The 25,943-nt window shown below is 40.5% G+C and overlaps 1 protein-coding gene across 1 annotated transcript in view; it reads left to right on the top strand.

Annotated features, from left to right (window-relative positions):
* Positions 1–25,943, top strand: part of jmjd1cb (jumonji domain containing 1Cb) — a gene marked incomplete in the record, with an annotated part of 181,357 nt that overhangs the window by 143,344 nt on the left and 12,070 nt on the right. The window contains 13 exon segments of the mRNA XM_036142383.1: positions 1,184–1,356; positions 2,997–3,159; positions 7,303–9,733; positions 10,892–11,093; positions 12,162–12,376; positions 17,682–17,834; positions 18,170–18,259; positions 18,444–18,568; positions 24,012–24,246; positions 24,390–24,595; positions 24,746–25,093; positions 25,174–25,342; positions 25,427–25,517. Coding sequence (XP_035998276.1) covers positions 1,184–1,356; positions 2,997–3,159; positions 7,303–9,733; positions 10,892–11,093; positions 12,162–12,376; positions 17,682–17,834; positions 18,170–18,259; positions 18,444–18,568; positions 24,012–24,246; positions 24,390–24,595; positions 24,746–25,093; positions 25,174–25,342; positions 25,427–25,517 — 4,601 coding nt within the window.

A 25,943-nucleotide genomic window follows, 5' to 3' on the forward strand; every position in this document is an offset into this window, starting at 1 on the left:
GAGGAGGTTAGAGAAGACAGAGCAGAGACACAAAAAGCTCAGAAGCACACACTGATCCAGGAATCCTTTCTATGTTATATGGTAATAGATGTATCAAATATTTTCTTGGGGTTTTATGAGATCAACTCACACAAAGCAGCACACAACTGTTATATGTAAATAAATGAAAACAATGTACCATTTTCCTGCCATTTAAGACTCTGAAAACGGTGGTGTGCATTTTGTTTTTAGGCTTGCTTAGCCAATACTTTGTAGAACCACCATGTCCCACCACATTCTCCCTAATGTCCTTCTAGGGTCATTGTTCTTCAGTCCCAGTCTCAAGTCTGCTGCTGGACTGGACTGAATTTAGCTCCATACATCTCAGCTCTGAGCAGCTTCCCTGTCTCAGTTTCATACTGCTAGCATGCATCACAGCAGGGATAGTGTGTCCTCAAGTCTTTGATTTTAGTCTCTTCTGAGCAGACCACCTACTTCTTGGCTGTTTGCTGTGTCCCTTACATATGATAATCTGCATACTCTTCCAGTAAAGCAGCTCCTCCTGTGCTAGCATGGACATCTTGGTTTCTTCTCTGATTAATACTGTTTCTTGCTCTGTTTTCTTTAAGCATCTCTACGCTGCAACATAACGTTTGTAAATCTTTTCACTTAGATTCTGTTTGTAAAACATCTGTCTTAAAGTAAAATTATTTTTGTTTATTTTATAGAGTTTTCTTAAGTTTGACTTTTCTGTATTTAGATTAGACTAAAGGATTAAACAAGCCCAACATATTTTAGTTTTTATCCAGCACTGTTTGGGACATGGAGACCTCCTCAACCCGAAACCAAGATTTCAGATATTCCTCTGATTTTTATTGAATTTTCAATCTTGTATAATAATGTAATTTATCATACAATATGATGCCAAAGGTTCTGAGTTAAATGTGAAAATCTAATTTTCCACAGTGGTTCTTAAAGTACCATTAGAGTTGTTGCTGGTGTAAAGAAAGTGGTGAAATGAACAGGAGTTTCTTTTCATCCTGTGCATGTGGGACTTAATTGTACAGTCTGTATGGACCTATGGCTTTTCTTTTCTATATATTTAACTGTTTCTAACTTTTTGTAACTTCGTTCTCACATTAACAATTAACCAGTAGCGCTAAAGTACTTTTTTCCATGTCTACATTTTGTGCGTCTTGTGCAGAACACTGCTAGTCCATGGCTGCATCAGGCTCCTGGTAGTTCCAGTGATGGTCTCGGTTTATTGAACCACATTCCAGTCAGGCCAGCCAGCGCTGATGCTCATCGCCCCTCTGCTAAGATCAGTGCACACACAAACCCATCAATGTCAAAGGCGGCAATGGATGTTCATAAAGAGTAAGACAACAAGCCCTTAACTTTCTTTTTTCCAAAAAAATACGACTGGAAGTTTGAACTGTGAAACAAGGGATCAAGTGAGTCTAGTATCTGTTATGTGTTAAAAGCTAGATGGATTTGTCTTATTTCTTAATTAAACTTAAAGGTTCTATGTCATGCTTTGTTAAGCCTTCCAAAGTCAACTATAGGCATATATATATGATGAAATATTGCCTTTGGCACTACAGAGTATTCATTTGTTATGAAATATTAGTTTTCTGGTGCCATTTTTCCAACCTGGAAGAAAAACGCTTGCCTTCACTCTGACGCCATCTCTCCCCATGTGGGGTCGCCCTAGAGCCGCTGTAGCATGGTCTCAAAAAAGAGCAGTTGCTGTGCAGATTAGGGCCGCTTCATCTCAACTTTGAGCTGGAATGATCATGCTTTGCCTCAAATCACCGCTCGTTGAGCATGTTGTTTACTGGGCAGGGACGGCGCAGTCAATGTAAGCACTTCCTGGTAATGATTGCTCTACGTAGACCCGGTGTTGGCCACTCGTTTCTCAGAGAGCAGAATTCACAAGGTTTCAGACATGCATGAATCAAGCAAAAATACCGCTTTGGGTAGGTTGATGATGAAGGAGTAGCATGATAACATAGTTAATAGCTCAAAAATGTTGATTTTGCACGATCTAGGCCCTTTAAATATCTTGCTTAACTCTAACTGCTTGGGTGTTGAAGCTATTTATTTGTTCTCTGATCCTAATATTTTATGTATTTTCAGAGAAGAGCATTAAGTAAACATTAACCATCATTGCTTATTTAGTAATTGTTAACATTTAAAAAGGGGAAAGCAAAATGTTCAGGTAGATCTAAAAAAAGTAGAACATCATTAAAGAGTAAAATATGTTTGGCACTTTTTTAGAAAGTGAAACTCATGTTGAGTCATTACAGATAATGTGAAATGTGAAGCGTTTGATGTTTATGATTTACAGATAATGAAAACCCAGAATCTAAAAATTGGAATATTACATAAAATCAGTAAAAAAAAAATATTTTAAACAGAATTGTATGTCTTGTAAAATGTATGTTTATTTCTATGCACTCAGTGTTGGTTGGGGCTCATTTTACATGGAGGCAGTCAGCCAGTGGTTCTGCTGAGGTGTTCAGGAAGCCCAACTTTGATAGCAGCCATCAGTTCACCTGCATTATTGGTTCTGGTGTCTCTCATCTTGTGGTTGACAATACTCCATAGATTCTCTCTTTTTGCGGCCGATCAAGCACAGCAGCTTTCAGAGAACGCTGTAGGTCAGAAAACAAGGTTAAAGATTGATTTAATACAGACTAAGTTTTGAATGATGTACCAAGCAGGCAGAGTAAGTTACACATGGTGCTGACGTTCCCTCATTAGTTTAACATTAAGTATTAACATTGTTACAATACTATTATATGATTAATAGTGTTTTATGTGCAGTTAGCATTTTAAGTAGCATCATTAGGTGCTGCTCATCTCATAGTCTTTGAATGATGTAAATGAAGGATTTTCCACTGCCCTTGGCATTACAAGAAAAATTTCCCTATTTCATGTTGTACTTGGTTTTCTTGTGATGATGTTTAAGGCAAAAATGTTTGCACTGACTTACTTAATTTGTCTGTATGCAGAGATGTGGAGAAAAAGGGCTTTGTGGATCCCATGAGGAGTTTGACTTTGGCTCAAATTAAACAGGATCAGACAGACAGAAGTCATACCCCAACAGGAAAAGATGTCCACCTGCATCGCCTTTACCTGGATCCACACAGCAAAGCCCATATGACAAATCCACAGGTACATGCCTGCACTCTGACTGCTTGGAAACCCCCATAATCCTTAATGGCTTTCTTAACAACAGAGATGTGACTTAGAATCAAGTCTGACTCGAGTCACAAATTTAATGGCTTAAGACTCGTCTTGATAAAATCACAATAGACTTTGGACTTGAGGCGTTTGACTTAAAAATTTTCCATTAAAATGTCACTTATACAATGCCTCTATTAACGTTTAATCTTAATGACCTTATTATGCTAAAAATATTTTAGCATAATAAAAATGATTTCCACATGCAGCATGTCAGAAGTCTGTCTGTGAGTCACTTATAGATTCTTGGGTCAGTTGTGTTATTAATTTCCAACCAGTTAATAAGAACTTCTCATATTTCCCCAAATCCCACAGAACATAATCCTACATTATTTAATCTTTATACTAGGGCTGGGCAAGTTAACGCGTTAATTTCGCGTTAACTCATTAGACTATTAACGGCGATATTTTCTTTAACGCGCGTTAACGCATGTTGGTCACATGCTTTTATTTTGTGAAGGTCTGTTGCTGCGGTGTAGGGGTTTGAATCAGAACAGTAAGTGGCGATAATGCGCCAATAACCTCGCTGTCAGCCCAGCCTCAGATTCAAAGAGGAAGAAAGGTGCTGGCCGGAAAAAAACACAGCTGACATGCGGAAGGCGGTGTTTCCCGCAGGTACCGCGAGCGAGCTTAGGCGAGGCGAGGCGGTGAGTTGGCGGCCGGAACAAGTTTTGTGCGGAGCGGAGCGGAGCGGGGGGGGGGGGGGGTCTGCATCGACGCCGTCGGTGAAGTCGCTTCTCGTTTCAAAGTATCCATGTATTTTTGCCTGTTTTCCCCCTGCCATTCACTATATGCGCGCGAGAAAGCAACAACAAAAAACCGCGTGTCAACGTCAAATAAACGCAAGCATATCGAGTTAGCAAGCATTTCAGTTTAAAGTTCTTCCAGCATGGAATATGACAGAAACAAGTTAGTTGTAACCACTGCCAAGTTAAACTTTGGTATTGAACATAAAATGGTAATGCTGCTCCCTGCTGTTACCTCAGAAATTGCCTGTTTTTGGTAGATTTTTTCCCCATAAAGAGAATTCCGTCAGTGGCAATAAGCTTTAATTTATTATTATTGCTATTTTTTGTTTTACATGTTTAAGTTGAGCTTTACACTAAATATGTGTTACTGATAAGTGCTACAAATGTTACAACACTTTTGTTCATATGGCAGCAGAACATTAAAATAAAAGTGCTCTTTACACTACTTTTGAATTCATTCTTGGAGTTTGTAAATACAATGCGATGATTAATCGCGATTAATCGCGATTAATCAGTGCGATTAATCGCGATTAAATATTTTAATCGTTGCCCAGCCCTACTTTATACACAGATTAGAAGGTGATACACCAACATGTTTATGTAGGAGGAATGTCTGTCACCCTGTATAGTCACCAACTTGTGCTGGACAGTGACCCCTACCTTCAATGTTGAGATGTACAGCAGCAGCATTTATTTCAACGCCATGAAACAGGAGTAATCTCATTTGAATTACTTACTGAAAAATAAACATGTATATAAACGTAATGTTGAAATCTTATCTTATGAAATGATGAATTAAATCTAGGAATGTCCAAGTTTAAAAGCATATCTCCAAGCTATGGTGTAATAAAACAAAAATGGGGATTTCTTCTCATAACATAACAAGATGTGGTTCAGTGATCAAGTACCCATGTTTGTGAGCCACCAAATTAATCAAATTTTTGTTAGACTGTAATTATGTGTCCTTAGTGATCCAGGAGCAACAGAACAGCTTATTGCATGTCACCCTTAAAAACTCCAAAACTCCTATAAACTACAGTCAGCTGTCACCTAAGAATAATAAAAATGCTTGGTCTCAAAATACCAAAACTTACACAAAACTGATGCTTTTCAGTTTTTGGTGTTTCATTCTTTAGTAGTCTCTGGCGAAAAAGGGAAAGCAGTGATTTAAAAAAAAATTCTCCTGCGTATACCTGCTTCAAATTACCCAGAAGTGTTTGCACTAAGACTCCATAGAGGTAATGTGCACATGGTTTAAAGATTTAAGATGAGATTTGTTATAAGCCGACTTCCAGGACTGTCAAGTCACTTTTGCCATTTTCTTCTTCATTCACCGCTGTTTTTATTTGTTGCAGCACAAATTAACACTGTAAAGCAGGAAATACACCAGACGCGTTGCAGTGTGTAAGTGCAGCAAAGCAACATACGCGTGTCCTAGGCTTTGGTTAGCTTTTCATTTTAATCTGTCAATTAATTTACACTAGAAGCATAAGCATGTGTACGACGCGTGTAGTTTCGCTACACAACGCCTAAATTAGATTAACGTTCTAATTGCAGACACGTATGCACTGCTGTTTGGCAGGGAATATACAGGATAACAACATCCTGTGTCAAAGTTCACTTTTGAAAGTGTCCCAAAATAAGAGTTGAGCCTCAGTTGGGCCACAAGGTGGTAGAAGTCACCTTGGTGCTGACGCTGCTGATTGACTGACTTCACTTGTTTTTGCAGAGCCTTTCATCTCACAACACTTCATCAGCTATATATATATATAGATAGATAGATAGATAGATAGATAGATAGATAGATAGATAGATAGATAGATAGATAGATAGATATAGATATATATAGATATATAGATATATTAATCTTGGGGGTGCGTCAACCCGGCTGGGACATGGAAGGGGGTGCGCGGCTAAAAAAGTTTGGGAACCCCCTGCTCTACATGCATGCGCAGTAAATTAATCGGAACAAGTGTTTAGATGGATGCTGATCGGATTATAGATTATAAACCAGCCATCTCAATCAGAATACAAATTCATTCTGGTGGTCATAGATTGTTGATTAAGCTTTAAGTTTTAAATTTGCTGACAAAGTCTGAGTGAAGGTACTGTATGGGAGAGAGGAGCAGGGCTCTAAACCAACTTTCAAGAATCAAGAGTCTATTGTTGTTCTGTAACCATAAGGAAATGTTGGTGAGACACTCAGAATGATAAGAGACAGACCTAAATTTAAAAGACAGAAAAAATTAGACATAAGAATCTCTAAAGGACACCTTCAAAAAATGTAAAACTCTTAGAAGAAATACAATTAAATATCTAATACTATTGTCAACGCTTTGAAGTAAAAATGAAAAAAACTTGTAGAATAAACATCCTTGGGAGAAAATTTGTACAAGGACAAATGTAGCATGTACCATTTACATAAAATGCAGCTTGTGCTGAAACAGTCTATGAAATGGGCTGGTGGTTTATTTGATTGTCAGAAGTGGTGTTTTTGCTCTGGTTGCATTGTTATGACAATTTCTTTCCTAGATGCTAGTGCGTCTAGGAAACAAAAGGGTGAGGTTCAACCAAACTGCATTTGACATGCCAGTTTTACAGCTTCCCTTTTGTTGTGTTAAATCACTGTTCACATAGACAACATTGACTATTAAATGATGACTAACAATCTAGTCAACATAAACCTCTTTATTTGAAGCAAAATAATTTATTACCTAATATTATTGTAACACAACACCAAAGTAGCAACTTGTTTTGTGTGCTTATTTGCTCTCAGTCCAAATGTTCTATTTTGGAATAAAGAAGTGGAAATAAAGCATTTTTTGTCCGATCCCTCGATTAATCGTAAAAATAATCGACAGATTAATCGATTATTAAAATAATCGTTAGTTGCAGCCCTAGACACATGCCTGCTTCATAATCTAAAATGTCCCTGTCTAAAAGTCCACAGAATACTCAAGCAGCATAGAGGTCACTGTAACAGGAGAAAGAACCAAAGAAACCATTTAGTCAAGAATGAAAATGTCAGATGCATGTTGTGCTTTCTCTCACTGCATGTCAATTACAGACATATAAATTCATACAAAGGTATGTGACGAACTTGGCCAAAATGGGTCAGCAAATGTAACCATCAAATGTTCTGGTGCTCTCTGAATGGTTTTTGACATCAGTGCAGGACATTTCTGCATACAGCACGAAGAACCAAAAGCTAGAATATAAAGCTATGTTTAATTTAATTAATTACACTTGTTCTGTACTGTTCAGTTATAACATTATGTTAATACTATTTTACAATTTCTTACATTATTTGGATTTTTCATTCCAGGAAGTACTTCATGCAGCAGACCGAACCATTAAATACAAAGAGGAGAATCGTCAAATCCTGAAAGAGAGCATAGAGGTCGCACCTTTCACTGCTAAGATACAGCGCCCCACTGATCCCGGGCTGGACAGGGACAGAGAGCGGAACAAAGATCCAGCATTCTCTGTCCGGATACCAGGTCTTGCTTCCTCAAGTCCAAAGACCAGCCACACACACCCCCATGTCATCCAGCCAGAAAAAAGCAGCTACTTCACCACAATTTCCAACAGCGTTGTGAATGAACCTCCTCGACTCTACCCCACCAAGGAACACATTTCTTATTATGACAAAGTATCACATGGTGCTCCACTTGTGGGTGTCAGTGTTGGGGCAGCTGTGCAAAGCCAGGGAACTCAGAGTTTGGGCAGTTACAGCTCGAAAGCTTCTCTCTCTAAGCCCCCTCCTCTCATTAAGCACCAACCAGAGGGAGGAGAAGGTTTAGCAGGAAAAATTACTGAGCAGCTCAGCCAGCAGGCTACTCTTATTCATAATCAACATCTCACAAGCATGGACAGAAAGGATCGTCACAGCCCCGCCACCTCAAACCCCTCCTCCACATCATCTTCCTTATCCTCAGTCTCCAACCATCATCAGCAGCACCAGCTCAGGGCAATGCCATCCCTGTACCGCGCTCCTGTCTACCATCCGCCCACGCAGCTTTCCTTAGAACATAAAGAGAATGCAGAACGAGAAAAGGACAGGGAGAAAGGCGCCTATGGTGGACGTCTGTCACCCCCAACCCTCACACCCATTCAGCCGGTCAGTTTAGCAACAGCTGGCACCAAAACATCCGTGGAGCAGCAGAAGCCCCCGACCCTAGTGCCAGAACTCAGGGATGTTAAACTCCATGGAGTCACTGCTGCTGTATCCTCAGTAGTCTCTACCATCAGCGAGGATGTTATGACAGATGGGTGGCGAGGGAGAGAAAGGATTCAAGAGAGAGGAAGTCTATTCTGTAGAGAAAAAGAGGTGTTGAGGGGTAAGCCACAGGCAGCGATGGCGTCAGTCATTGTACGTCCAACCACATCCGTTAAGTATGAAAGTCCTGTTGGTGCTAACAAATCTGGTGCTACACTGCATAAGGAGGTTTCTCTGTCGTACCCTTTGAAGCTTCCAGGAGAATGTCCACGTCTGAGAGAGACTGCTCAAGAACCTGGAGGTGGGAGAGTTATTCAGCCCAACTCCAACATGGTGGACATTTCTGTTCAGTATAAAGTGCCCTCCATTCAAAGCTCTCAGGGACCTGTAGGTGTCAGCACTACAAACTCTCTGTGTAGGTCCCCTGTTGTATTCCCATCAGCTGCTGATGTGCAGAATAAAAACCCACAGTCAGGATATTCAGCTTGGGATGAGTTTGGAGCCCTTAAAACTGTCAGTGGAGGCTGGCTGCCCGGCCTCTCGGGAACTGAGAGAACCAGCCGTGAAGGTATTGATTCATGTTCCACATCACCAGGGCTGCCTTTACCTCTGATTAATTCAACAGGAACAACCCTACTTGGTCAAAGCATCACCCTTACTTCTGGTTCCATTTCTGTCTCTAATCAGCCTAATTCTCCCTCTTTTGTACATCTCAAAAAGCACAAGGCTGCCTTAGCTGCAGCCCAGTCCAAGGCCAACCTCCCCGCTGCTCCTGTATCAGTACTAACTGGAAACTCTTCCTCAGCTTTGGATCCAGTTGAAAAAACTCCCAATCACAGCTTTACCCCGCCACCCTGTTCTAGCTCTGCCTCCTCAGGTGATATTAGTAACACTGGCTCGGCTTCTGGGAGCACAGCACCAGGCAAGTCCAGTCCGATACTTAATGGCCAGTCATCTGGAGCGACCTCACTTAGCTCAGCACAGCCCAGTAACTACCACAAGCTAAAGAAAGCCTGGTTAACTCGGCACTCTGAGGAGGACAAGACTGCTACAACAGCCTCCTCTAGCACTAAAGCAGAGAAGCTGCTCACCACCACGACCAGCACATGCAACACTACAGCCATGTCAGATATGATCAAACCCTGTACGGTCAATCTCATAGCCTCCACGTCCACTGAGGTTGACATGAACAAGGACAACGGAGGCAGAGGTGAGCGAGAACGAAACCTGGAGGGGAAGAACTCTGGATCAGCAACAGCGGGCGGAGGTGGAGAGGAAAGGAAATCAGCTCATTTTTCAAGGCGGGGGTACAAGCGGCCATACGACTCAGGCTCAGAAAGTGGCGGGGACGATTCTGATGCTAGTGAAAGCAAGATGGAGGGCAGAGCAAAGCGCCAGTCTAAACCAACCTACAAGAAAAAACAGAATGACATGGCCAAAAAGAAAGGAGACCATGAGAAGGAGGAAGAGGATTTGAAGCCCAATGGTATCTTTAGATCAGCGCGCGAGAAGACGAAACTTAAACTTGCAAGCAGCAGTAAGTCCTGGATTGTTAATGTTTGCAACTGTGTTTGTATTACATTGTTCTTCAAGTTCAAAACATCAGTAGATAAAATAAAGCTGTTTTATTTTCTTAGTTTTGACCAAAAGTATATTTTGTAGTCCGAAACCTATAACCGATCCTCCAGCAGATCTTCACCTGAAACCAGTGGCTCTCAAGTCTAGGCTCCCTGTTAAAATTTCCAGTTTTGTCACAATATAAATGAGACCGGGATAAATCATTCCACAGCTGTTTACATACTGTGTAATGGGACATGTGTCTTCATTTAAAACTAGATATAAACTTGTCTATCATTTGGAAAATGCAGTCATTATTGATGCAGGGGGGATTTTTTTTGGGGGGGGGATTTTTTGCGGCTCTAGTGGCTCGCTTTTTCCGAAAGTAGGCTGACAGGAAGGGGGGTAGAAGAGGGGGAGAGACATGCGGCTAAGGACCGCGGGTCGGATTCGAACCCGGGTCGACCACGTCGAGGACTAAGGCCTCTGTATATGGGTCGCGCTACCCGCTGCGCCACATGCGTGCCCCAAGTGACTTTTTAATGTAACTGTTAACTGGTCTTTAGATTCAACCAAAGCCTATGAAGCAGGCAAGTAATATTCATTGTTTGTTTGCTAACACCAAAAGACTTGAGGTTTAATGTTACTTAGTTAGTTACTTTTGATCTGCTGTCCTTTCTTCTGTGCTTGTCCTTTTTGTGTTCTACTCTCCTTTCTTGTGTCCATCCTTCCTTTCTCACATTACACTTTTTGGCCTTCCTTACTTGCCTTTCAATCCTTTCTTCATTCATCCGTTATGTCCTTCCTTTCTTTCTTCCCGTCTGACTCAGACAACTTTATAGACTTTATATATATAAAGCCTTCCCCAACAGAAATATCTGCTATAAACTCCTGATTAATGTTTATTTTTTATATTTGAAAATTAACTAAAACAACTGAGAACTCTGAAGGTATTAAAAGAAATTTATGTAGAACCCTTAAATAGCCATGCAACATAATTGCTCAAAACATTTCTCAGAACGGATTGCAATATAAACAAAATATTTTTGATGGGATTCAGTTTTATTTATATGTAATCGGTATCTGTCATGTATTCAAACATGGGTACTACTGATGACTTAATGTGTGCTCTATTCAGATGGCATCCCTCGTTCCGTGCTGAAAGACTGGAGGAAAGTGAAAAAGCTCAAACAGACAGGGGAGTCCTTCCTGCAGGATGACTCATGTTCAGAAATTGGACCTAACCTTCAGAAGTGTCGGGAATGCCGAGTTATCCGTAGTAAAAAAGGAGAGGAGCCAGCACACTCCCCTGTCTTCTGTCGGTTCTACTATTTCAGACGGTAAATGACATTTTCACCATTCTGGCTCCTAGATAGGACATTTATTTTTGGATAATAGCTTTTTTTTTATAAGGACCTTCCCATAACATTTCCTTTGTTAGTTGCAGATGTTGAAGCATAATTATTTTATAGTATCAGACTTCATTCTATGATGATGCTTTATTAATAATCCTGAATCACTTGTATGGAGAACACTGCCACCATTACAAGTTACATTTTTGCAGTCTTGTAAATGATCAGTAGTTTGTGAACCTAAGCCAACTGGTGAATGATTGAAAAATGAATATTTTCAATCATTCAGCAGTTGGCCTAGGTCAGGTCCTGTTGCCTGATCCAGTTGAGCTTCAGTCATCAGATCACTTTGCATTAAAGATCATCTACAACATTTGCTTTAAACGGGACATGTTACCTGAATTTCATTTTAGATTGCTGGTTCTCTGTGGCCAGTTTTTACTTTTTTTTTTGGTTTAAGCTTGATTTATTGCAGTGGGTAGTGCTGGTGCCTTGCAGCCAGAAGGTTCGGGGTTCAAATCCAACCCAGGGTCTTTCTGCATGGAGTTTGCATGTTCTCCCTGTGCATGCGTGGGTTCTCTCTGGGTACTCCGGCTTCCTCCCACAGTCCAAAAACATGACTGTTAGGTTAATTGGCATCTCTAAATTGTCCTTAGGTGTGAGTGTGTGTGTGAAAGGTTGTTTGTCTCTCTGTGTTGCCCTGCGACAGACTGGCGACCTGTCCAGGGTGTACCCAGCCTCTCGCCCAGTGAACGCTGGAGATGGGCACCAGCAACCCCGCGACCCCATGAGGGATTAAGCAATTCAAAAATGGATGGATGGATGGATGGATGGAGTTTCATTTTTGTTCGTCTATAGTAAAGCTGCCTTGCAACGTTTCCCATGGATACTGGTGTATTTCATGGAACATGGGCCTGAATGTTTGGGTGAAGGGGAAAGAACTTTGTGTTCTTATCAGATTTCTTTTGTATTCTCATCTTGCAGAGTATGTCTTGGCCTCAACTCTCAGTGGTATTTCATCTTTTCATCTACCCACCTCTTTTTATTTACCCTCAGACTATCCTACAGCAAAAACGGAGTCATTCGAATGGATGGATTCTCTACCCCGGACCAGTTTGATGACGAGGCCTTGGCATTGTGGGTCCCTGGGCCTATGGAGGAGAGCCACTTGGATCAAACCACTGCCAAGTATATCCTCAGTTACATAGGGGATAAGTTCTGTCAGATGGTTGTGACTGAAAATACTGCAGCAAGCTGGATCAAGAAGGATGGTAAGTAGACTAAAATCGCCTAGCATGTTCTTTAAGGGTGTGCAGGTCAAATCACAGAAAGGTTGAGCAACCGTAAATCTCTTGGTTTATTGATCTTGCGTGTTGTTGTTTTTTTGGTTCCTCTCTATTGCAGGAGTACTCAAATAAAACCAAAAGATTCAGGTATTAGAAGAAAAAAAATCAAGTTACTGAAAGCCTCCCAGGAAGATGGAAAGCTTGGTAAAATCTGTAACGCAAAATTAGAATTAAACAAATATATTGAAAAGCAAAATAAAAGGTTAATACAGACACTTTGAATAGAAAACATGGCAATAACTCAGGATGCTTCTTAGCTAATCAACTAAAAATAAATAAAGAAAAAACAACTATATTTGCAGTTACAGATTCAACTGATAATACATTATATGATCCTGAAAGTATAGACACCTTTCGGGATTTCTACAAAATTTTATACACTTCGCAGATAAACCCATCAGATAATGACATTGAGTAATTTCTGGATAAAATAACAGTTCCTAAATTATCAGATAGTCAAATGATGACCTTGGATTCACCACTGACAACAGTTGAAATTGAGGAATCTCTCAAAAGCATCCCAACAAAAAGGCTCCGGGTACAGATGGGTTTCCAGCTGAGTTTTATAAAGAATTCTGGAATATTCTGGCACCAACATTTCACAGAATGTTGCAGAAACTCAGTAAAATGGCAGATTCCAGGCTATGAATTCTGCTACCATTAGTCTTCTGCTTAAGCCAGGCAAATATCCTGTGTTTCCTACCAGCTATTATCCCATATCCTTTAGTAATGTTGATGTAAAAATTGTCAATGGATATTTTGAAACTGCCAGATTTGGTTGTGGTACGTAATGTGGCATGACCTATATGGGCTGACTAGAAAGAAATTTCAGTCAAATTGATTATCTTTGCTTTAACCCCTGATTGAACCCAAAAAGAGCACTCCGTTGAATCAGCGCAGTGCAAAGCGAATACCCAATATCCAGCCTATAAAAATTTAAAAAAACTCTAAATTTTAAAAGAATTTTACCAGTTTGGAACAGATCAGCCTCTCCATTATTTATATCTCGCTTTTTCTCTCCCCCTCTCCTGATATACCTGATATACATTTTTATTCTAACGTTTTTCACTATATTTCTTCCGTTAATGCCACACTGCTTAATAGCAGCAGGGCGCAAAACGGAACTGGGGCTTAAAGCCTCCGCGTTACTGGATTTGTTGGTACAGTGGAGCGGAGCTTGGGCAGGACGAGTAGAGTCGTGCGGGGTAGACATGGACCATGGAAAAGTCCCATTAGTGAACTGCTCCAAAAGTGAAAGTAAAAACTTTTGGTTGTGACATTTTAAACGTTTACTCAAAATTTGCATGACAATTGGATGCAAACATGCCTACTGTGACAGCCTATCAGTGCGCCACTGGCATGGAGACAATAGTCTCCCATTATTGTGGAAACACACCACATATATGGAGGACCAAGTCTTCCATATCTAAAAATAAATACAGAAATAAATAAATGCTCAATAAATAAATAAGCATACAATTAATTGCCACCAAATTAATAAATGTAGGTAGAAATTAAATTATACAGTGAGACATAAATGTATATATCTCTTTTAATTAGCTTATTCTTTTATTCGCCTTTGTAATAATTACCTTATTTATTTATTGTGCGTTATAATCTTCAACTTTATTTATTAATTACTTATATTTTTTAAGTATTTATTTTTGTGCATGTTATAATATTTTTGTCTGTTTTATTCTTCCTTTGTATTTTTTTACCCTATATATTTCTGTGATGCTATTTATTTCTGCCTGTCGCTTTTACATTTCTGCCTGTCCTTTTTACATTTCTGTATGCATTTCTGCCTCATTATGCAAATGAGGAGGGGCTGTCTTAAGGGCTCAACTTCTTCCCATTGGTTGGTTAGCATTTTACTGCATCGGTCAAATCTACATAGCTTTTCCCCGCACTAAAGCATTGTTAAGTAATGTCAAACTCAGCAGTAAGACGTTCAGTGTCCAACCTCTTAAGGAAAGCTGCTAATAGACTGGAAGAATTAGAACGCTGTACATTTGGGATCTGAATGTTTTTCTGTGGTTTCAGATTCGGTTTTTCCAGATCAGTAACTCATCGGCGGATGATTTATTCTACAAAGCGACACCTCTCTGCAACCACATCAAGGCAGACAGTGACCTACAACCATAGTTTCCTCAAAACGAGTCTCCCATCGCGCTGGGTGAATTACATTAGACCCTATGCAGAGCTCGCTTGATAAGAAAATACTGTCGTTGATTATAAAAGTCCTGTTGACTCCACGGAGTCAACAGGATCTAGCTCATGGTTGATCCGGTTGAGGGGCTCCGATTTCGGCCAGCGTCTCTCAGCTGCTCCCTCCTCCCACACGCGTGGTGCATTTAGGGACCGCCAAACAACCTTGGAATCAAGCACTCTTGAGAAACAAAAATCAATAAATTCCGTATTTTGTGACCACCTATGACAAAACTAATATAAAATCATGCCACTAAATAACATCTGTAAGGCACCCTTGTTTTTATTCCATTTTAAGCTATTTTCAATTTTTAAGATTTATTCAAAGACAATAGTTGGCTGAAGTAGTAGAACAATTTCACAAAGAATTTGAGTGAGTGGGTCACATGACCTGGAAGCTATTGAAGAAAAGTCCAAATTTTTGTCTTGAAAATTGAAAATAGCTTAAAAATTAATAAAAACAAGTGTGCCTTACATATTTTTATCTATTGGCATCAATTTATATTACTTTATCTTAGCTGGTCACAAGATAATACATTTATTGATTTTTATTTCTCAAGAGAGCTTGGTTCAAAAGTTTTTTGACGGTCTCTAACTGCACCACCGCGTGTGGGAGGAGGGAGCAGCAGAGAGACGCTGGCCGAAATCGGAGTCCCTCAACCGGATTAACCATGAGCTAGATCCCGCTGACTGCGCGGAGCTGTAATGTCCAATATCCAAATTCAAACCAACTTCACTGCAGTGCTGGATCATGCTTAAAGATGCAGCATGAACCCTTAAGTGTTGCAGCTGAGGGGGAAATGTTGGATCGGCTTGATGAAACTCCGCCTCCTTCACAAATTAGACCAACATGGATAGAATAATGATAATATGTAATGCTTTTTATTGCCTGGTTGTGAATCTGATAATTCATATCGTGCCTTTTATAATCAACTACAGTATTTTCTTATCAAGCGAGCTCTGCATAGGGTCCAATGTAATTCACCCAGCGCGGTGGGAGACTCGTTTTGAGGAAACTATGGTTGTAGCTCAGTGTCTGCCTTGCTGTGGTTGCGGAGAGGTGTCTGTTTTGTAGAATAAATCATCCGCCGATGAGTTATTAATCTGGAAAAGCCGAATCTGAAACCATAAAAAAACATCCCAAATGTACAGCGTTCTAATTCTTCCAGTGTATTAGCAGCTTTCCTTAAGAGGTCGGCCACTGAACGTCTGCCTGATGAGTTTGACATTACTTAAGCTTTAGTGCGGGGAAAAGCCATGTAGATTTGACCGATGCAGTAAAATGCTAACCAACCAATGGGAAGAAGTTGAGCCCTTAAGACACAGCCCCTCCTCATTTGCATAATGAGGCAGAAATGCATACAGAAATGTAAAAAGGACAGGCAGAAATGTAAAAGCGACAGGCAGAAATAAATAGCATCACAGAAATATATAGGGTAAAAAAATACAAAGGAAGAATAAATCAGACAAAAATATTATAACATGCACAAAAATAAATACTTAAAAAATATAAGTAATTAATAAATAAAGTTGAAGATTATAACGCACAATAAATAAATAAGGTAATTATTACAAAGGCGAATAAAAGAATAAGCTAATTAAAAGAGATATATACATTTATGTCTCACTGTATAATTTAATTTCTACCTACATTTATTAATTTGGTGGCAATTAATTGTATGCTTATTTATTTATTGAGCATTTATTTATTTCTGTATTTATTTTTAGATATGGAAGACTTGGTCCTCCATACACATACAATACGGCCCCGCTTCGGAATGGAACTGAGGATATAGTACCAGAGTTTGGGGGCCACAAATTTGCTTATTTCCCTATCTAGGCCCACTGCTCTACATTACCATAGATTGCTAGATATTGGATTCTGAACAGACCCAAGGAAAGGATGTGTCTCATTTATAGTCATGTTAAAGGAAAATATACCCACTTTAATTTTCAGAGCTTTCCATACAATATGTTGTATATGAAGGAGCACCATCCACTGTCACTTTCCTAGTAAGGGACCGCAACATGACAAAAAGCATGTGCTATGTGTACAGACTATTTTATGCATAAGGCCCGTTTACACTACACTTTTTTAACCGAGCTGAGACCAGTCCGAGCTCGGTAACCGAGATAACTCTTGTGTGTAAATGGTCAGCAGACTGAACTGGACCGCGCTAGACATAACCGGACTGCGCTAACTGCAGACCAGTTCCTGAGCAAGTCTCGGACTGTTTTTTTTATCCTGTTTTTCTGATAACGAAGAGCGCATGAGCAGACCGCGTCATCCCCTTACAGTCAGCTGACTGTCCGCGGTTTTTCCGGCGTGTCTGGCTGCACGTCCCGATTCACACTCCATTCAGACAAAATTCAGACTTTCATAATAACACTAGCTTCCTTACCATGCCACACGGTCTCCAGTGATGATTCTGTTTAGCAGTGTAATGAACCTCAGTGACTGTTGTTGTTTCCTGCGTCTGTAAATCCTTATTAGACGTTCGTTTGTCTTATCCACGTTCCCAAAGCCGACTCTGTCAAACCATAACATCCTGAATGTTACGTGCGCCGCCATTTTGATATTCTCGGTCCCGCCTTCAATCCCAGAGAGCAGCAGTACCGCAGATCGTCACTAGGAGGCGAGGAGCAACCAAGCAACCGGGATAGTGTGGTGTGTAAACGGTGGTGTCGGCTTGGTTAAAAAAGTGTAGTGTAAACGGGCTTATAAATTCAACTAACATCACTTTGGCTAGATGTCCTGGTGAAACACGCTGCCCTTTGCACTCTATTGTTACGAGTCTGTTCTTTTATTTTTTGGATGAAATCTGCACATCTCTGTGATGAATGAGCTGTTTGTGATTTTCTACTCCTGAAATGAGATTTTGTTTTGAATCTATTAAAGATGCGAAACCCCTAAAATTCCCATGATTTACTTTTTTTGCCAAGACTCTGGATATATACCGTTGAAGTAACAAGTCCCGTTTAAAGCAATAATTACTCTGAATCTGTATTTTCTCTGTTTCAGCCAAACCAGCATGGAAACGGGCAGTGAGAGGGGTTAGGGAAATGTGCGATGCTTGTGAAGCAACGCTCTTTAACATCCACTGGGTCTGCCAGAAATGTGGCTTTGTGGTCTGCCTAGACTGTTACAAAGCCAAGGAGCGAAGGAGTTGCAAAGGTCTGTGACTGTTTTTGTAGACAGGCAATTCTTATCTATCAAACTTAAGACCTATTATTTTAAAAGAAAGCTGGACAAGTCTGTCATAAAAGAGACTTATCCAGCTTGAAAACAGCAATCTTGTTAACTAATGTAAATGAAAACGTCCCTCTGAAGACAGTTTCGGTCACAGTAGTCACCAGTGGATTGAAGTTTACTACCTTTTCTGCAACAGCAATAGCCTTGTCATCAGGCTGGAATCATTTGGATTGATGCTAAAGAACAACGACATGGTGACCAATACAGTAACTTCCCATCTGGGCCATTAATGATGCTTCTCATCCCTCTATGTTTAGATAAAGAGCTGTATGGTTGGTTGAAGTGTGTTAAAGGCCAACCCCATGACCATAAGCATCTCATGCCAACACAGATCATCCCTGGCAAAGGTACAGTACGTGCAGGGATCAGTCATCTTCCTGTTTATCTCTGTAATCATTCTACTTTGTCAAGTCTTTTTAATGTGGTTGATATTATTGATTGGTTTTACATTGTTTGGAATATTGTAATATGTTTTTGCTTAAACATTTGTCATTTCAAATCTTTTCAAATCTAATATTGTATTTATTTCAGTGTTGACCGAGTTGGTGACATCCATGCACTCCCTGAGAGACAAAAGCAACATAATCTTTCAATGTCAATGCAGTAGCAAACAAAACGTTCTTACCAAGCTACCAGCAACCAACGGCGTCTCACAGGTACTGCCGTCCCTCCCAGTTCCTGACCTGTAACACTGTATGCCACAGTATCTCTCAATTTTCTCTCAGTTTTATTGTAAGTTTTAGAGACATATTGTGATTTGCACAAACACTGTCTTGTTCTGAGCTCAGCTAGCTGAATAACTGCTATCTACATGACCTAAAATTTGGGTGACCAGATGTCAAAAAATGAAGGACAATGCGGTACACACAAGCCGAGTTTCCATCAAAGTTTTTTTTGGCAATATTTAAAAGTTAGCTCAAAACATAGCTATTATGATAACATCATATTTTTTTATTATAAAGCAGCAATAAGTAAGAAATTTACTCCAAAATTATTCTCATTTGATGAATGGAAGTAGCATTCCCTACAAACAATCGGTCGTCTCCATCAACAATGTCTTAGTCAAGGTTTTCTCCTTTCAAGCATGAAGGAATGGTGCTGAACTACTTCTGTGCAGCGTGCAGTCCATTGGGGGGGGGGAGGGGGGGTTAAAGTTTATTAGAACGGTTAAACTTTAAGAGTTTAAAGATAGAGTGAATAATTTTTTTCTAGAAATGTAGGTAAGAAACGGGAAGCTCGCGTGAACAAATGTCCTAAATCTACTCTGATGCCTTCCTCTTCTTCTCATAAACATGTATGCGGTTTGCTTCTTGTGACTCTCAGCCAACGGTGAGAGCAGCAGAACCAATAGATAGATCCCCCTGAACTCGAAGCCAAAAAAGATTGTCCACTATATTTTTAAAGGAGCAATAGGCAAAAATTATTTATTTTAGATAGAACTAAAAAATAGTGACATGAAGAACTAAAGGTATTGTTTTAAATGACGTCACACACCATCTCTGTGTGTTGTTCTCCAGTCTCTTGTTGGGCTGGCCGCACATGTGTCTACGTTAGAGCAGTGTGGCGTAGGAGCAAAACGGTGGAGAGCACGTCCAGTGGATCAAAACGTTCTCTTGCTAACAGCATTGTAAAGTTATGAGTTACTTACTTCTTCACGAGACATGTTCACAAAAGGTGAGGCTGTTTTGCGGTGTGTATGTTCTTTGCAAATATGCGCAATGGGTGAGGAGGGCTGGGGAAAGGTGGGGTTAAGGGAGAGAAGCGTGTCTTATCACACATCTTGTTTTGGTATACAGACTGCTCAACAGCCCACTTAATGGTGACATTTTGTTTATTGCACCTTTAATAAAGTTCTTTTAAGGTTTTAGAAAAAAACTTTTCAAGATTTTAAAGTTTAGCACATTATTTAAGGTCTATCTAAAAAATTTTATCAAACTTTTGCGTAAAGTTAAATATTAAAGATAATCTTGGCTGCTGTTCCCTTGTCTGCCAGGCAGACAGGTTTGAGTTAAAATGAGCACATAGATTAGCAGGCAGCTTTTTCAGCTCTACGTTCTTGTGCAACTCACTTTAACAATATTACTTCACAATGTGCTCCCCACCTGGCCAGCTGACAGCTTTGCTAGGGCCCGGGACAACGCAGTCTTTTTAGGCCCCCCCTTCCACACGTGCCGACACCACACAAACACACACACACACACATACACACACACACACACACACACACACACACACACACACACACACACACACACACACACACACACACACACCAAAAAAAAGTAAACTTAACTGTATACTTAATGCCTTGGAAATCTCTGTATTTTATACTGGATATTTTCAACCCATCTATTCAATTTAGTGCACTAGTTGATCTTTTCTTCATAAGAGAACAGCAAGCACTGCAGCCAAAATATTGCCTGTTTTGACCTGCTGTATATTAGCCAGGCCCTAAATTGATGTATCATGAAACTGTTGACCTTTCAGGATTTGTGATTTCTATTTTATTATTACAATTAGGGCTGGGCAAGTTAACGCGTTAATTCATTAGACTATTAACGGCGATATTTATTTTATCGCGCATAACGCATGTTGCTCACATGCTTTCAGTCAGTGTCAGTCAGCAGGCGCGCTGACTACAGCGCGCTGTCACGGCAGCACTCTCCCGCTCCCCCTCCCCTCTCGTACATGGCTCAGCGGCGCCAGCCAATCAGCACGCAGGCTCAGCCTGGCCCGCCCACTCAGCTCTCACACAAACTTAACACACAAACAGCTGAGAGAGACCGCAGCAGCGAAAAAACATGAACAGGGGAAGTAGCACCGTTTGGCTTTATTTTAATACCGTAAATGAAATCAAGCTGTATGTTTTGTAAAAAGCCGGTTCATTTCAGTGGAAACACAACAAATTTATCTAAGCACGTGAAAAAACATGAAAACGTCGAGCCCCAGAAACGGAGAGAGGAGACGAAACTTCTCTCACTGCCCCGACAGACCCACAGACGTCTCTGACTGAGGCGTTTCAGTCCTCCATGGAACATCCAGGTAGATCAGTGGATGGATGGATGGATGGATGGATGGATGGATGGATGGATGGATGGATGTTACTGGAGCCCACACATAACATGTAATTAAGACCTTGAAAGAACCCAGTACATGTATTAAAAAGTGTTATTTAAGATAAGATAACATTAGCTAATCCTTTTTTTATCCCACGACGGGGAAATTTATAGGATTAAAGCAACAGGCAGGTGCACACAACACAGACAAAATTGGGATAAGGATTGAAATATATAAGAGGTGGATTAGCGAAAAAACACTGAACATAACATTATTATTATTATTATTATTATTATTATTATTATTATTATTATTATTTAATTGTAATAATAAAATGAAAACCACAAAATCCAAAAGGTCAACAGTTTCATGATACATCAAGCTTAAGGACTGGCTAATATACAGCAGGTCAAAAAAGGCCATATTTTGGCTGCAGTGCTTGCTGTTCTCTTATGAAGAAAAGATAAACTAGTGCACTAAATTCAATAGATGGGTTGAAAATATCCAGTATAAAATAAGTGCTACAAGTGTTACAAGACTTTTGTTCATATGGCAGCAGAACATTAAAATAAAAGTGCTCTTTACACTACTTTTGAATTCATTCTTGGAGTTTGTAAATACAATGCGATTAATCAGGGCGATTAATCGCGATTAAATATTTTAATCGTTGCCCAGCCCTAATTACAATTAAATAATAATAATAATGTTATGTTCATAGTGTTTTTTTTCCTAATCCACCTCTTATATCTTTCAATCCTTATGTAATTTTGTCTTTGTTGTGTGCACCTGCCTGTTGCTTTAATCCCTATATATTTCCCCGTCATGGGATAAATAAAGGATTAGCTAATGTTACCTTATCTTAAATAACACATTTTAATAGGATATATGTACTGGATTCTTTCAAGATTTTAATTACATTTTCTGTGTGGGCTCCAGTAACATATAATAGATAATATCTACTTTAAAAGTTAACATGAACTGCTGCTGAAGATGACCACTCTTACCTACCTGGATGTTCTCTGGAGGACTGAAACGCCTCAGTCAGTGACGTCAGTCTGTGGGTCTGGGTCTGTCGGGGTAATGAGAGAAGTTTTGTCTCCTCTCTCCGTGTCTGTCGCTCAACGTTTTCTTGCTCATGGTTTTTCACGTGCTTATATAAATTTGTTGTGTTTCCACTGAAATTAACCGGCTTTTTACAAAACATACTTTCCCTCTTCATGTTTTTCCGCTCCTGCAGCCTCTCTCTCTCCGAGTCTAAGCAGCAGCAGCGAGGTTGTTTGTGAGAGAGAACTGAGTGGGCGGGCCAGGCTGAGCCTGTGTGCTGATTGGCTGGCGCTGCTGAGCCATGTACAAGAGGGGAGGGGGAGCAGCAAAGTGCCGTGACACAGACTGCTCCTGCAGTCAGCGCGACACTCTAGGCCCGTTTACACTACACTTTTTTAACCGAGCCGAGACCAGTCCGAGCTCGGTAACCGAGATAACTCTTGTGTGTAAACGGTCAGCAGACTGAACTGGACCGCGCTAAACATAACCGGACTGCGCTAACTGCAGACCAGTTCCTGAGTAGGTCTCGGCCTGTTTTTTTTTTCTGGCCCGGTTATCTGATAAAGAGCGCATGAGCAGACCGCGTCATCCCCTTACAGTCAGCTGACTGTCCGCGTTTTTTCCGCTGTGTCTGGCTGCACGTCCCGATTCACACTCCATTCAGACAAATTTCAGACATTCATAATAATACTAGCTTCCTCACCATGCCACACGGTTTCTAGAGATGATTCTGCTTAGCAGTGTGATGAACCTCAGCGTCTGTTGTTTCCTGCGTCTGTAAATCCTTATTAGACGTTTGTTTGTCTTATCCACGTCCCAAATGCCGACTCTGTCTAACCATAACATCCTGAATGTTACGGGTGCTGCCGTTTTGTTTTGCTCGGTCCCGCCTTCAATCCCAGAGAGGAGTAGTACCGCAGATGCAGTACAGAGGCGAGGAGCAGAGGCTGTACAGAGGCGAGGAGCAACCAAGGAACCGGGATAGTGTGGTGTGTAAACGGTCGTCTCGGCTTGGTTAACTGATCCAAGCTCAGACTGGTCTCGGCTCGGCTCAGTTAAAAGAATGTAGTGTAAATGGGCCTTCTGACCATTTTAATGGTCAGTCAGAGTGTCAGTTTCGGGCCCCCCCCCCCCCCCCCCCCCTCTGTCCTGGGCAGGGACAATTGACCCATTTGTCCCCCCCCTGTTGGCGGGTGTGCTCCCCACTGTGTGAAACTGAACAAACTGGCAAATTTCACAAAAAGCTCTCTGAGAAACACCTTTCACTGGCCTCACCCAGTTACAGCCATCCCTCAGTCTTTGTTGTTCTTGCATTTATTTTCTTTGACATAGTTTCCATTATATTTTGTATGCATTAAAATCCTTTTCTTGTTCTGTTTTATTTTACGAGCGTCGTGGCACGCATGTTTGCAGTTTGACTGACACCCGATGCAACTCTGTCAGAAAAGCACCTGTCGAACCATATTTTGGCTTCCAGAATTTTGATCCGGTCAAATGCAGGACATCGCTTCAATTTGAGGGACACTAGGACAGGAGTGAAAAATGCGGCACAGTCCCACACAAATTGAGTCATCTGGTCACCCAGCTAAAAATATGCTATTTTGTATATTTCACTTGAATGGAAACATAAGACTGGTTGTTTGAAGATTTGTAATAATTTTAACAGGTGTCCACATTTTGGTTCTAACAGTTGAAGATCCCTCACCCTTTTTAACTCCTGAGCTGTAATAAAACTACAAGATAGGGTGCAGAGTTTGTTACTTCCTCCGAATGCAAACAGATAAGAATGGGACTCAAAAGGAGTTCAAACATTTCTTGATAAGGATTGTCATCTGCAATCGGTCTCCAGCTGCTAAATTTAAATAAAGTAAATTTATAAATCAACAAGTTAGAACAACAGTTTTCTGTGGGCCCTTTAAGGGAAAAGTCATAGTACAATATAGTAGCAAAGCTGTTTTCCATCTGTCTTTAAATATCACTGTTGTTTCTGTCTTCTAGGTTCTGCAAAATGTGCTGAACCATAGTAACAAGCTGTCGCTGGTCAAAGCTGAGCCAGGATCCCAGCAGAACTCGGAGGATGGAGGAGCCAAGGCAGAAACTAATGGAGGGCATGGTGGGGGAAGCAATCCTGGGAGTGACAACGAGAGCACACCTGTCACTCCACCAGAGTCTCAGTCACCTCTTCACTTCTTGGCTGACCTTGCAGAGCAGAAATCCAGGGAAGAAAAGAAAGGTGAGAAAATGTAGTGATATTTATTTTTTTAATCCATTTTCTATGTCACTATCTATCTCTCTGTTGATGTCTTAACAGTTTGAGTTTAATTTTAGAAAGTATGTCACTACATTCCAGCTGTTCCATCTTCTCTTTTCCAACAGAAAACAAGCAGGCTGTTCTGCCAGGCAAAGAAGAGAAGGATGGGGAGGAAGTCCTGCAGCAGTGTAAAAACACATCGCTGGTGGCTAGCAGTACAGAGCAGGGGTCCACACTCCGAGATTTGCTCACCACAACAGCAGGAAAGCTTAAGCTTGGTTCCACTGATGCAGGAATTGCCTTTGCACCTGTTTATTCCACTGCTGTGCAGGTAAACAGACCTGTACAGCGCATGCATGTTATGGAGTTGAAATAAACTTGTTTCACGTACACGCTGTGTATCACCTTACATAGGCTTAAGATTTATGAATTCAGAATTTTGGTTATGTTTCTTATATATATTCTTTGCCTTCTTCCACAGACTGGAAAGGATGGCAGAACTATGCCAAACATCCTTGATGACATCATTGCTTCGGTGGTAGAGAATAAAATCCCTGCCACTCGCCAGAGCATCACCACCAAGCTGTCAACAAAGCCAGATCCGATGGTACCCAGTAACAATGGCAACCTCGCCCCTGTCGGTACGGAGGATGTCAGAACACAAAGAAAGAAGTCAGCCGTTCTGCCTGCTGTGATGCCTGATGACTCAACAAATCAGTATCCAGATATTCCCCACTTTTGGTTGAACAACAGACGCCTATTATGGCTTAAAGATCATCGCAATCAGAACAACTGGAAGTTGTTTAGAGAGTGCTGGAAACAAGGACAGGTATGTTTAAGTCCAACAAACAGGTCATCTAATTCATGCTTAAAATCATGAAGTTAAGTATTGGATTTTTGTTTGTTTAGCCTGTTTTGGTGTCTGGGATCCATAAGCGACTGAATACCAATCTGTGGAAGGCTGATTCCTTTAATCAGGAGTTTGCAGACCATCAGGGAGACCTTCTCAACTGCAAAGACCAAGTGGTGTCCAACTCTGGAATAAAGGAGTTCTGGGATGGATTTGAGGACATTACCAGTAAGTTTAAGTAAATTAGATCTTGCTCTTCCTTAATTATCTTAGTTGTTGTTTAATCTAACTTAAATTCTGTTACTTTTTAAGAGCGACCAAAGTCCAAAGATGGTGAGCCCATGGTCTACAGACTTAAGGACTGGCCGTCTGGGGAGGAGTTCATGGCTCTGATGCCCTCAAGGTACATGTTTCTCCTGATAAATCGAAAATTGGTTTAAAAAATGCAGTTGTTTAAACCAGATGTTTTCATGCCTTTTATTGACAAAGACACATAATGTTTTTTTGTTTTTTTTCACTATCTGAAATTGAATCTGACTAGACATTTTTTTATTATGTTCTTTAAATTCAGAAGTTTAGATACAAAGGGATTAATATGCCATGAAACCAAACTGGAAAAGCCCAGATGATGATTTCATGGCTTTTGAAAGCTTCCAATAGATTAATTGAAAACAAGACAACAAACGGTGATCAACTCTAAGCTCTAATAAAATGATCACGGGTCAGCATCAGTAGGAATTTGGTTGAGAAGTTGTCCAGCATTTTGGACGGAACAACAGAAATTATGGAAGAGCCATAAACACTGTAAATGTTAACTCGGTATACATTT

The sequence above is a fragment of the Fundulus heteroclitus genome, chromosome 10, assembly GCF_011125445.2.
Source record: "Fundulus heteroclitus isolate FHET01 chromosome 10, MU-UCD_Fhet_4.1, whole genome shotgun sequence".
NCBI classification, from domain to species: Eukaryota; Metazoa; Chordata; class Actinopteri; order Cyprinodontiformes; family Fundulidae; genus Fundulus; species Fundulus heteroclitus.